Below are 12,751 nucleotides of genomic sequence, written 5' to 3' on the forward strand. Positions count from 1 at the left end.
TAGTCTGTCAATGGGACTCCCTCGCTGAGGATAGTATTTCCAATACTTATTCATTTCCTTCACATGAACTGACAGGGCTCACACAATCAGTGATCTTCATCTCTTATTACCTTACCCAAGGTTTGGGACTTTTTTGCTGTCCCTGATTTCCTTCACTGAAATCAAACTCCTGCAAACAAGATAACTAGGATCTCTGAGCCATGTGTCAGGCACTACTGAGCGCACCATACCCACAACATTTTATTAAGGTAGTCATGAAGGATGTTTAATTTTCTTGAAAGAGACAGACCCCAAAGAATCCACAGGAGCAGCTCTTGGAAAAGATAAACTTGTAAGGATAGAGGCAAACTGTGGTTCTAGGCTCCAACATCAACATGTTGGGAGAGGAAAAATTCCTTTGCTCCCTCTGTGGGCCTGTCCAGCCAGTTAGTCAATATGTGCTTTATTGCACATATTATTGATCCAAAGCACCACACCAGAGTGCCAGGACACGATGTACTCTGGCACGGCACTGGCTGCACTGGGTCTGGCACTCTATCAGGCTTTCTCGAACTTATCTTCCGTAAACTCTTTTTTCCCATCTGTGTTGTGGCTGGAGACTCTGCCTGACTCCCTTAAGTAGTCAGGCCCTTTCCCAGAAGAGATCTAAGTCATTGCGGGCTCACCTTTAGCTTTGGCTGAGGGCAGAGATGCTGCTGTGGCTGGCTAAATATTTGAGAAGCTGAGTAGACCGGAACTGCAGGTTTGGCACTTATATAAGGATTTGTGTGTTCACTGCAGGATGTGCCTGTTTCTCCCTTAAAGACACTGGATTACAGTCAGTTGGCACATTTGCTTTGCCCCAGTACTTGCTCTTCTACATGAAGAAAGTAACCTGCCTCAGATTGTCAAAGAAACATAAATGTGTGATGGTTTCAAAGCATGTCCTGGATGAAATTGAGAATCTTTTCTGACTTGTGCAATTTGAGGAGCAAACATGGGTGTTTACCCTGTGCCAAAATCTGGCCACGTAAGCAGATCGGACTTTTTTTTTTTTTAATGTTGTTCTGGAAGGTCAGAGACTATTTTGTTTGCTGCAGGTTTTTTTTTTTTGCTTAGTGAAGCAAAGTTCACAGGAGCCAGAGTAATGATCTGATTTCCAACTTTTCTTCATTATTCCCTGTGTGCTTAGTTAAATATAACTGTGGCAGTCTCAGCTTTGAGTAAATAAGCTGTAACTTCCAAATAAGCAATAAACTCCTTTGTCCATTAAAAGAAAAAGTAACTGATATAAATGGTATGACATGTCTCGAGGGCTGTTGACATCCTGAGCATTTGCTTTATGTGCCCTGAAAATTCACCATGCAGCTGTTTGGGGTTCTGCCTCTGAACATCTTCACATGCAAGAACTGTCCCACCTCCTGTAAGTCACTGTTCTCATAGAATATGAAGTAGAAATTTGGGGTTAGACACATCCACTGTGCAAATGCAGTGTTAAGGGTAGCTGACCTTTTGTATTGTGTATGTTTCAAACAGCACTGAAGAATTATTCTGTTGTAATTTGTTAGGGTTGAATAATGAATTAGAGTCTCTTTCCTTTGTCAGGGGCATTTTTTATTTGTATCTCTTTACAATTATGTCTCAATGTCTTATTTGCAAAAGAAATAATAATTCTTCACCTGATAAAGGTATTGAGGCTTTTCTTATGTTGATGGATTCTTTACTGGGTATGTATTTTTGATAAACTCTTAGCAAAGCGGAAGCATAACAGTGTGAACTGTGTTGATTTGGGTATGTGTTAATGCCAGATAGAGGACAGTCAGCCCATTCGCTGAAATGTTGTGTGGCCCATGATTATATGGGATAAACTGCCCTTTTTATCCCAATAGCCCCCCGCCTTTTTTGGGTGTGAGAGACAGAGGGAGGTTAGATAAGGGCTCAGCTTCCCCTATTGTGTAAACATTCTTTTGTGCTGGATATTCTGAGCCTCTGAGTCCCATTTGGTACTGTTGAACCTCTGCATATATACAACAGTGAAATGGAAGTACAGGAGACAGCTTTTATAACATTTATGTTGATTAAAACTTTCTAAACTGGTTTTTGTGCTTATTTACACAGTGGAACTTGTAGAAAAGCTCAGCAGTCAATATTGCCACAAGAAAAAGACATTTAGTATAGTTTTCTCAATAATTTTTCCTACTTGTTAAACACTGAATAATTTAATTTATAAAACATAAAAAGGGTAAAGTAATATAGCTGAAATAAACAACAGTTGCCTGTTTGACTAGCATTTCTTTTTTTAGTAGTGATGGCTTTTTTACACCCTTGGTGCCTTACATCTATGTACTATTGAGTGAAATTACTAATATTTGACATCAGTTTTGGGACAACTGCATCAGTGGACCTCTGTCTATTTAAGGAGAAAATTTGCCCTTTGTCGAAACTATGATTGACGCATCCCCTAGGAAGGAAGCATGGAAACTGAGGAAAAGGGGTTATACCTATTGAGGACAGAGTATCTCCTCTGCATTGTAACTTATGGCTAATTGTCCTAGGTTTGCTTTTTGCTGTGGAGGGTGTAGGATTTCTTGGACTTTGTGGCAGACGTCAGTGTCATGGTCTGGAAACAGGTTTAAATTTAATGAACTGTGAGTCATTGCATTTGGAAGATGTCCCAGGAGAGACCACAAATAGAATCAACTCTGGGGCAATTCAATCAAGTACCAAATGGAATCCAAGAGGACCATGTGGGAAGTTACTTTCTAGAAACGTTATCACAAACTGCTCAGAGCTATTTCAACATCTGATTTTTTTCTTTTTATGCTTAATCTATTTCTGACTCCTAAAGATCCAGAGTTGAAGTTGCAAATTTTTTTAAAAGTTATTTTGGCACTAGATTGTTAGTGCCAAATCAAAGAAATTGATTTTTGTTGTGCTTCCCCAATAAACTTGTACCACTACTCCACTTTTAGCAACCAGCTATCAGCCCGCACTCTGCAATCAGAAAATCTGTAATCAGATTCTTTTGAACTCTTCCACAAGTCTTGTCACAGCACCTTTCTTTCACTATGTGATTTCTGCCTTCACAAACACAATTTAATATTGAAGTTCATTTAGATTAGTGGGTGTAATATTGCTTGATGAGCTGCCAAATAGGCACGTGTAGATACTTCAGCTGAGATTTGATCTGTTGCTGCTAAACTAACTTGCCTGAGGTTTCTACAATTCATTCTTCCTGCACTTAGGCCATTACCTTGGCTGCTGATTACTTCACTCATCCTTGTACAAAACTGTGTTGTTTCCCCTAAAGGTGATGCATCAGCTGCATCCAGCTTAACTTGCAGACCTGCAATGTAATTAACTGCCTGCTTCCAGTTGTTCCCTTGAGGTTCTTGTTCTACTGATTTCCTGTCAGTTTCCACTTTTCAATTACAATAATTTGGAAACACTTGATTTCCGTAACTCTACTTTTAGGTTTTGAAATCTAATAAATTTTACCTACTGGGCATACCTGTTCCCACTTCCTTTTCAGATGAATGTACAGTGTCAGCAGTTGCATATCTGTGCAATGATTGTATCTGATTTGCAAAAATATTTTAAGATCTCTATGTGCAAAATGTCATGGAGGTATACTTTGTACTGTGTTATGTTCTATAGACCAGGCCAAAGGAGAGGATATAGTTTAATGATTAGAAACTTTGGACTGAGAGGCATTACTTTAGGTTTCTATTCTTGGTTTTAATGCTGACTTAACTTGTGAAAGATATAACCTTTGCAATGCCCCTGCCTACCCACAGATAAAATTAATATTATAATCTTTACTTCTCAAGTTTTATCATTAAAAAGACTACACTAGTGTCTGTCTCAAGCCCTGTTTGATAGCTTGTCAAATATAAAGGTCAGCTCTAAGGTTTCATTTTCATCCCTCTCCATCCTTATCCTTTAATGGCACAGCTTCTAATTACTGGGGTACTGGCTCATACACCCAGTTAGTAATCTCTCACAACTACATTTCAATAAACCAAAGGAACTATAAACCAGAAGAATAAGGACTGTGAGCCCAGGAGAAATCACATCTTTGGTGTATGGCTTATAAATAAGCAATTCTAGTAGCTGTAAACCTCAGCTTCAGAGGCAAAGGAAATAACATACTACCTGAGCTTAGTCTGTTTGACCTCTCTAATCCAGACACACCAGATTCGGGTGGTTGTAGATAAGGAGAAGGACAAAAAAGCCAGAGCACTAAATAGTGGGGGGGTTTGTGCATAATTTTGTGAAGTGGTCAGGTGCCATGTTGCATAAATGATGTATTTGGGTTAGACAAAACTGTGACAACTGTGTTCCTCTATGGTCCATACGTAAGCCATGTGAGCAAGTTTTATTTCTGTAGGAGTTAAAAATAATGCACTTATGTAACTTGTAAGTGGTATAGATTTACATATGCATGAGTCAAAACCTTTTTTTTCCCCTTGCTTGTGTGAGTAGACCAGCTAGACACAAAATGGACCTCAACAGGATTCTGCCCAACTGTGCATCTGTCTTATCACTCTGCTCTACAAAACATCTCTCAGAGGAAACGTGAAAGCTCTCTGGAAATTCTTACTCTTGAAGATTTAGTACAAGCTAGTGTTGACAGTGCTGGTTTGGATCTTTACTGTTCTTCTCTGCAATTTTCTGATCTTCAAAATAAAAAATGAGAAAAAGCTGGAGCCAAAAGAGCAAAAGAACAGTTTTAAGAGATACTTGAGCTAAATTTAACAGTGGGGAGAAACTCAGCTTTGTAAGCTACATCTTCACGTGTGGAGACCGCAAGAATTAGTGGAAAAGATTCTAACTGTAAAAGGAGTATTATCAAATATAAAAAAAAAAGGAAGAAGAAAGAAAGAAAGAAGTAATATTTTATCAGCAACAGATTTCCACAAAAAGCTGGAAAAAAGTGCTAAAAAGCCACATATTCTTTTCTTGGCTTTGTGCATCTGCTAAAAAATAACATTCAAGAGGGAGACACTAAAAAACTAATTAAAAAAATAAAAAAAATAAATAAAATTTAATATATGAGTGACTATATCTGATGAAGCAACTTGGAGAAGGCACAAGAAGTGTTGTGTGTTAGCACAAAGCCTAACTCTAAGCCTGATACATATTCTCTGAGTGTTCCTGGAACGAGTGCTAATACTGATATAAAGATAAGTGAGTGAGGCACAGAGCCTAATGACATTATTTATTCTAACAAAAGTGCCTGCTTTGCTGAGAGGGTAAATACCTATTAGAGATGAAGGCTGATGCCAAAACTTCTACTTTTAGCCAGTGCAGATAGCAGAAGACTGTGAAGTTGTGTCCCACTGCTTTGGTTTCTAATCTTTAAAGTTAGGCTGTGGTCAGATGTTTAATGCATAATTAAAATTTCTTTCTTTGCCCTGAGTGGCTTGCTTTTACCATCCACCTCTATTTCTCTGTTGGCAGCCTGCCTGCTCTGGCAGGTTAACCTGGGCACAGAGTTTGTAGAAAAGCAGGTGAGGATCACTCACACAGTCCATCCTGGTGCTTGCTGCTGGCATTTTCAGGTTAAAGTTGTAACAGTGTCTTGAGCTGCTAAAGCTGATTCTGCAGTGAACAACTCATTGCTTTATGTAGATTATAGGTAAATCCATTTTTAGTAGCACTGTTTCATATTAATGGTGCCAGTAGCTTACTCTGGTATGCTCTATTATGTTCTCTCCTGTTTGACCATAGCTATATTGGTATACAACTTCATACACGTAATGTTGTAGTAGTGCAGGATGTAACCTTTCCTTTTTGTTTTCCACTGACTTCCAAAATTATACTTCCAGATACCAGCACTTCAATTTTTTAATATTTCCTTTTAAAACATAGTGCATTATTCCAGAAGAGTCTCCGTGAGATACTGTACTCAGAGACAAAATAGCATCTTTGTTCCAGTTGTGTTACCTTCCAGTAAAGACTGGGCTAGCTACTTGTACAGCATGGAAGACTCCCATTTCGGGAGTTTTTTACAGTAATTTAGATAGTCTCTAGTTTCTAAAACCACAGTCTGCCATTCTGAAAACATTCATATTATGTTCTTAAATGTATGGCTTTGCATGGCTTCCAAGAGAAATGTTTTCTCAAATACAAGGTGTAGCTTAAACTTGGCTGTATATGCAAAGAAAAGCTAATTACATAAAAACAAAAATATTGCCTCAAATCCAAAGAGCTTGAGACAGAAAAGTTTCTATTATTCCTCCTAAGAAATTAAAGCACATTTAAGCTGTTCTCAGAAGCTTGTTCTGAACTTCTTGGAAAGAATTCGGAGAAGCAGGACAAATAGCATTTCTTATGATTCTTCAGTCTTTTACAATGAATAACATTATTTAAAACTATTTAAAAGAAAATAATAATTTTAATCCAGTAGAGGTACTGGATATACCTGTGTATAATAAATAACAACTGACAGTAGCTTTGCTAATCTTAATCACTTTTTATGAATTTATGAGAAGTAGTCCATGAGGTCCTGAGGGGTCTGCAGATCACTAGGGGGAAAAACTCTGACCTATCCTGTTCTGGGGTTTATATTGTAGCACAGCAGCAGGCACATGTTGTTTAGATAATACAGAACAACTAAGTCTCCAGTCAGTATTGAAAAATAATGCCCCTGGAAGCTCAGGGGTAAGGTGTATGAATGTAACTCTGGCAATAAGTGGATTATTATCAGGTAATGTGATGTGGTGTATCACATGGATGACCACAGCTGATGGCTGTAACCAAGAAAGACAAAAAGCTAAGGCCCTGATCTTACGAATATGAATGGCATCAGTGGAACTGCTTCTAATTAGGCTGCTATGCCAACAGGTATCTTTACAGGTCTGGATGCCAAGGCAAGTGCAAGAGAGTGTAGAGAAAGTATGCATTTTCCTATTTTCATGTAGTGGAAAACAAGGGAATCAAAGCCTTAGGCTCTAATATCTGAAGGTGCTTCAGACTGTTTTGTAAAGCAAACTCCAACTGTCTGATTTTCACAGTGAAAAAATATCTCCGGGGGAGGATGTTTTTGTAGTAAAGTACAACTTTTTAGGATGTACAGCAATGTTTCATTATTGGGTAGGTGGGTGGGTGGGTGAGACAGCAGGATAAATGGCTCGGTTTGCATGGATGAGTAACAACCCAATTCCTCTAAGGTATGATTCTTTGGCAGACCAATATTGCTGTGGAGGCTGCATTAATTTATATTTGCATACTATGGGAATTTCTTTGCACAGATTGCCTTAATTCTGTGTCTGAGCTTATGTTGAATCTTCTCTGTGTTTATTACCTCAGACTATATTTGCTCAGGAATTCTGCTCAAATGGGAGTTCTTCACGCAGGGACCACAAGTGCATGGCATGAGGTAAAGCGATTTATGTGGAAAAATAAAGAAATCTACATTCAAGCATGCTTTTTTTGATAATGGCAAATGCACTATGTAATTTGGTGCCAATTTAAGATAATTTGCTTTCCTGCTAGAAAGATGTGAACTGAACCACAGTATGTGTTGGCTCTTTCTAGTCTTTGAAAAGTATCAAAGTTGAGGAGCCAGAGGGATAACGCTGGGGGCTGAGAACAGAGAGCGTGCGGTTTTATTCTTGCCCCGACAATTATGCACTATGTATGTGGCCACAGCGTTTAACTCTTACATGTCCCAGTTTCTCTGCCTGACAAATAGTGACTGATGCGTTCTACATAGGGAGCCAGTGCAGCACTAAAACTCCTGCTTTTGAAATCCGCTTAAATGTTTTGGAGAGAAGAGTTAATTGTTGCAGGGTAAGAACAACAGTGCCGCAGGCGGGATCCGGGTGCAGACACGTATCATTTCCCAGCTGCCAGTCGCGCAACGTTACATCCCAGCTGCATTTCCGAGCCCGCTCGAATACAAGCGAGGAGGCGGCCGGAGTCGGGCGGCTGCGCACCCCCGAGCTCGGGGAGCGACGAGCGGCGGGAGCTGTGCACTCGGGACCGCCAAGAGTTAACGGCGGCTCCCCCGGGGCCGCCGCCGCTTCCCCACCGCGGCGCTGCATTATTATTATTATTATTTCCCCCCCTTCCCTCGCCTTCCAGTTTTGGCATGGGATTAAAGCAGCTCCCCCCTGTGGCAGCAGTGACCCAGAAACGAGTTTGATTCACGGAGTCCTTCCTCCATAACAAGTACAAACGTCAGTCAGAGGGACTCTGTGCGTGTATTTTGTGTGCGTGTGTGTGTGTGTGCGCGTGTGGCCGAGGGAGCCGCTCTCTGCGCCCGCTCCCCGACGCCGCGCCAAACTCATGCGGCGGCCCCGAGCCCTCCGCGCAGGGGGAGCCCGGCCGCGCCGCCCGCCCTCGCCGCCGCGCCGCCACCAGCAGGTAACCGAGCCCTCCGCCGCGCCAGCCGGGGGAGCCGCCAGCACAGCCATATTTGATGGGGGTTTTTTGTCGCTCCGGAGGCGGCGGGAGAGCAGTTTCGTGCCGAAGGTCGCTGCCTAGTGGAAATAAGATAGTACGTCATTAACATGGCGCCAAAAGCTGTGCGATTCGGTACGGGGCGAGGGGAGGCGGCCGAGTTGTGGCTCAGCTATCCCACAAGCAACTTGTGCGGGGCTGGGGCGAGCGAAGGCGGGAGGGAGGGCTGCGCTGCCGCTCGGCGCGGCGGGCCAGTGCCGGGCAGCGGTGGCCGCCTTTTTGTTCCGCTGCGGAGGACAGCGCAGCTTCCCAGGTGCCAAGTGATCTGCGGGCGTGCCGTGCCTGCCATGCTATGCCGTGCATTGCTGTGCCATGCCCTGCCGTTCTGCGCCGCCAGCCCCGCGCCCCGGGCATCGCTGCAGGCTATGCTGCGGGGGGGGCAGCGCCGGGCATCATCCGCCCCGGAAAGTAGGAAGCGTTGGAGCAACTTGGTATCCAGATGGCAGTGGCAGAGCTCAAGTCCTACTCGGATACAGATGAGTAGGAAGGGGGCGGGGGAAGCCATGGCCACTGTCACTGTGTCACCCACATGTCCACCCTACCCGTCGCCTTTCGCCGCGGGCGGGGAGCGTGTACATGGGGGAGGAGGTGTTTGTCTGCAGAAGCAGCTTTGTAAGTTACACTGATCTTTCCCGTCCTTCCCCCCCGGCGCACTTGGCTTTGGCTTATAGAAGAAAATATGCTTGGAAAGCATAAAAACTGCTCATCGGTGAAATTAGACAAAAGTTGCCTTTCGGAGCGAGAGAGCTGCAGCCGGTTTAGCCGCCTACTCGATGGGCAGGATGGGCCTCTGCTGGAGGCGCGGACCGCCGGACTGTCAGACGTGCCCCGATCCCCCCGCGGCGGGCGCGTGGTGTCTCCAGCTGGAGAACAACTTGCCCGAGGCCCTAAGTGCACGTGTTTGAGAGTGGGAAAAGGCGGGGAAAGGCGTGCGGCGCTGCCCGGGCTCGCAGGGGCGCGGGGCGGCCGGCATCGGGGCAGCAGCCGGCAGGTGCACGGTGGCCCGGCAGCGCCCGACTACCGCCCCGGGTCCGGGAGGTGAATCGGGAGCGGGGCGGGGGGGCGCGGTGCTAACTTCGGCAGGGCGCGGAGGGGACCGGCCCCCTCCTGCCGCTCGGGCCGTGCCTGGGACAGAACGCCGGGGCTAATCCGCGTGGCCGGGCTGGAGCTTGTAGGCGCGGGAGCGGAAACGCTGCCGGCAGTGTCGGGGCGCGAACGTAATATCACAGGAGAAGGAGCGCGGGGAGCCGCGGCGCGCGCCCGAAGTTGCGTGGGCGGCGGTCAGGGCAGCTCCGCGATTTGGCTCTTCCTCGGTGCCTGGCAAGCGGGACGGGTCCGGGCTGCGGCATCTCGGCGGGGAGGTGAGTGCGGGTCCAGCCACCATTCCACTTGCTTCAATTTGTCAAAGCCGCCCTGCTGCTGCTGCCATCCTGCCCGTCCCTGGGTTCGGGTAGTCGCCTGCTTAGAATAGAATTTTGGGATTGTTTTTGTTTGTTTGGGGGTTTTGTTTTTCTGTTTTGTTTTGTTTTGCTTCTCCCTTGCAGTTCGCGCCCGCCCGTTCGTTCCTGATAGGCGGTGGGATGCTGATGATTTTGGGGAGGGTGGAGGCAAAGGGTGTTTGTTTGTTTGCACCGCTTGTTGGTTGGTTTCCTGTCACAAGAGGTGATAACACAGTTTCCAGAACTGTCTGGGAGTGGGAGGAGAGACAGACACAGAAAATGAGCTCAAGTCTCCTTCGAGCTGCCGCTCGATCCGCCGTCGCGTCCCCCCCTCCATCGCAACGTAGCGACGGGGGCGGGCGGAGAAGATGCCGTGGCCGTTGTCGTCAGTGACAGGGTTTTAGGGAGGGGCAGCGGCGCCGGGGGCACCAAGTTTGATTTGCAGCCGGGGCCGAGCGGATTGGTGCGGCCGAAGTCAGGGAGGAGCGGGAACGGGAACCGGGAGGGAGGAGGATAAGGAGGAGGCGAGCCGGGCCGTTTCATATGGAAGCCGAGGCCGGGCCGCTGGTCAGGAGGGTAACACCCCCGTGGGGGAGGTGTAGCCTGGCGGCACCCGGGCCAGGAGGCGGCTCCGTCTCCTCTCCTGGGCGCCGGCCGTGCCCCGGCGGTGCTACCGCGAACCCTCGGCGGGCGCAGTGCAGACAATCACCGCGCGCCGGGGTGGCTGCTGAGATGGCATCGCTGCGGGAGGAGGAGGAGGAGGAGGAGGAGGAGGAGAGCCGCCCTGAGGGGCACCCGGCCGAGCCAGGGCCGGCGAGCGGGGTGAACGTGAGGCGCCGCTTTTGAATTGACTCCCGAAACCTCGTTTCCCACCCCCTGGAGAGGCGGCCGCGAGCCCGCAGCCACTGGCGCGGCTCCGCGCACCTGTGAGCAGTGCCTGCTGCCGGCCAACTTCTCCCTGTCTTTCCTGCTCTTCAGCTGCCTGCTTTATTTTGAGAAAGTTTATTAGATTCACCCACAGGTGAGATCCAGGGGATCCTGAGACCTGTCAGTCGTCCAGTAAAAGCGGGCATGTGTGACCTCGTCTGAGTGGCCATACGCAGGCGTTAAAAATAGATTGTCTCTCCTTGGGTAGCTGTGAGGGAGTATTAGAAATTACGGTAGCATTTAGCAACACGTTTTAGTGGACATTTTAACGTAAAAGGCTGAAGATGCTTTTATACTAGCCACATTTTTAGACGAAGATTTAGCTGTCACTTGGAATAATTTCCTTTTTAAGCAGGCCCTGTCTTTTAACTAAGTCAAAAGCTGCCCACACTTGCAAACCTAAAACCTTCATAAAAGTTAGGCCAAAATATGCTTGTTATGATTCTGTTTCTACAGGTTTCTCACACCCAGTGGGATATTTTTGAAACAGCAAGGATTGTACGTTTTAGTGTCAGGATTTTCCCTCTGGCTTCCGATACCACTTCATCCCTCCTTTTGAGCTATGTTTGACATATATGCTTAAAATAAAATCATAACAATAGACTCCCCTTTCCCCTCACAGCTGCGGATTTCCCTTCCAGCTTCTCTGGTTTCATTCCTGATTGACAGACTATTGGAAAAAAAACCTTCAGTCTTTCCTCAAATGTTTTCTCTGTGTGGTTAGTACTGCTGCTTCACATTCCTGTTTTCAGCTGTAGCTGATCAAGTTGACCCCTTTTGCTAGATGGAAGAGATGAACTGCAGTGGGTATAGGTTGGGTTGCATTAATTCATGGAGCCCAGTTGGTCTTTGCTCAAGATTTTGGGTAGTCAGTTTCACCACCACAGTTTGGGAATAATTTGCTGCCACTGCCTGGGTAGTAAGGTAACATTATGACCTGGCTTGCAAAGGTGCATAAATGAGCATGAGGATTCCTCAGAAGTGTTGGGCTGATATGTCCAGATTGCGCTTCTCCCTTTCTTTGTGAAATTTTGAATGTGTACTGAAGTCAGTAGAAATATTCCTTTTGGAGAACACTCTTGTCCTTGGACCATACTGTTTTTGTGCTCCATAATACTGTAGTACTTAATTTAAGAACTCTTCATGTATCTTTGTGACTATAAAGTGTTGCTATCAAAGCTTGATGGGTGGTAAAGAGGAATTTTAAAGTTTTAAGTGGGTTTTAGTAGTATAACTTCTGATGCAGTTCCTTTTTTTTTGTTTCAGGTCTGGGATAGAAGCTAAAAAGCTTTTTGCAATGTCAGGTGCCACTGAAGACCAGGATGGTGTCATAAATAAACTATTTAAAAGAAGTGCAGTAATAGAGGCCAAAGGTCTTAATCTACTATCCATTTTGTTAAGCTGTGTCACACTTTACTTCCGTTTGTACAATAAGTGTTTTGAAGTGATTTCTTGTCTACTATAGATAATTAGGTCTTCATTTCATTGCAGTTACTGGGTTACTTTCAGGAAAAGCCAGTTTTCAGTTTGTCTTCAGAGTGTACATCTGTCATAATTCTGCTTTCTTCCCATTCTGTCTCTGCAGCTGTTCAGTGCAGTTTGTTGTTGTGGCACCCGTTAAACACGGTTACAGTTAATTGTCTGTCAGAGTTTGAATGATACACTCTTTTTACCTGGAGGTTTATACAACCCTTGAAAATACATTAGTAAGAATTGTGCTATGTAAAACCTTTGACCTGAGGGTGTAGATTTTTTCATGTGTAATTATTTTTTACATCTCATTCTGTTTAGCTATTTGCATAACAAAGACTGACACACTTTACATCTTTCTCTTTGATCTTCACTCTACGTGGGGTCAAACTGAGTGAAAAACTATGTGGTGTTCCTAAATGCGTGGTGTGTGCATAGTTCCTGACTATGTGATGTGTGGCTCGTGA

The 12,751-nt window shown here is 45.2% G+C and overlaps 1 protein-coding gene across 8 annotated transcripts in view; it reads left to right on the plus strand.

The window, feature by feature from the left end:
* The first annotated feature begins 1,140 nt into the window (after window positions 1-1,140).
* Window positions 1,141-12,751, plus strand: part of JADE1 (jade family PHD finger 1) — a 56,999-nt gene continuing 45,388 nt past the window's right edge. The window contains exons 1-2 of one of the 8 annotated variants that reach the window (XM_017829916.1): window positions 10,665-10,709; window positions 12,081-12,187. In XM_017829916.1, coding sequence (XP_017685405.1) covers window positions 12,112-12,187 — 76 coding nt within the window. In that variant the 5' untranslated portion in view covers window positions 10,665-10,709; window positions 12,081-12,111. Of the gene's footprint in view, window positions 1,403-8,345; window positions 8,353-9,042; window positions 9,061-10,664; window positions 10,710-10,737; window positions 10,909-10,949; window positions 12,188-12,751 lie in introns of those variants that run through there. The other 7 variants (XM_017829915.1, XM_017829917.1, XM_017829918.1 and 4 more) reach the window with 7 other exon arrangements.

This window comes from Lepidothrix coronata, unplaced genomic scaffold (genome assembly GCF_001604755.1).
Source record: "Lepidothrix coronata isolate B3197 unplaced genomic scaffold, Lepidothrix_coronata-1.0 Scaffold171, whole genome shotgun sequence".
In the NCBI taxonomy this organism is placed as follows: domain Eukaryota; kingdom Metazoa; phylum Chordata; class Aves; order Passeriformes; family Pipridae; genus Lepidothrix; species Lepidothrix coronata.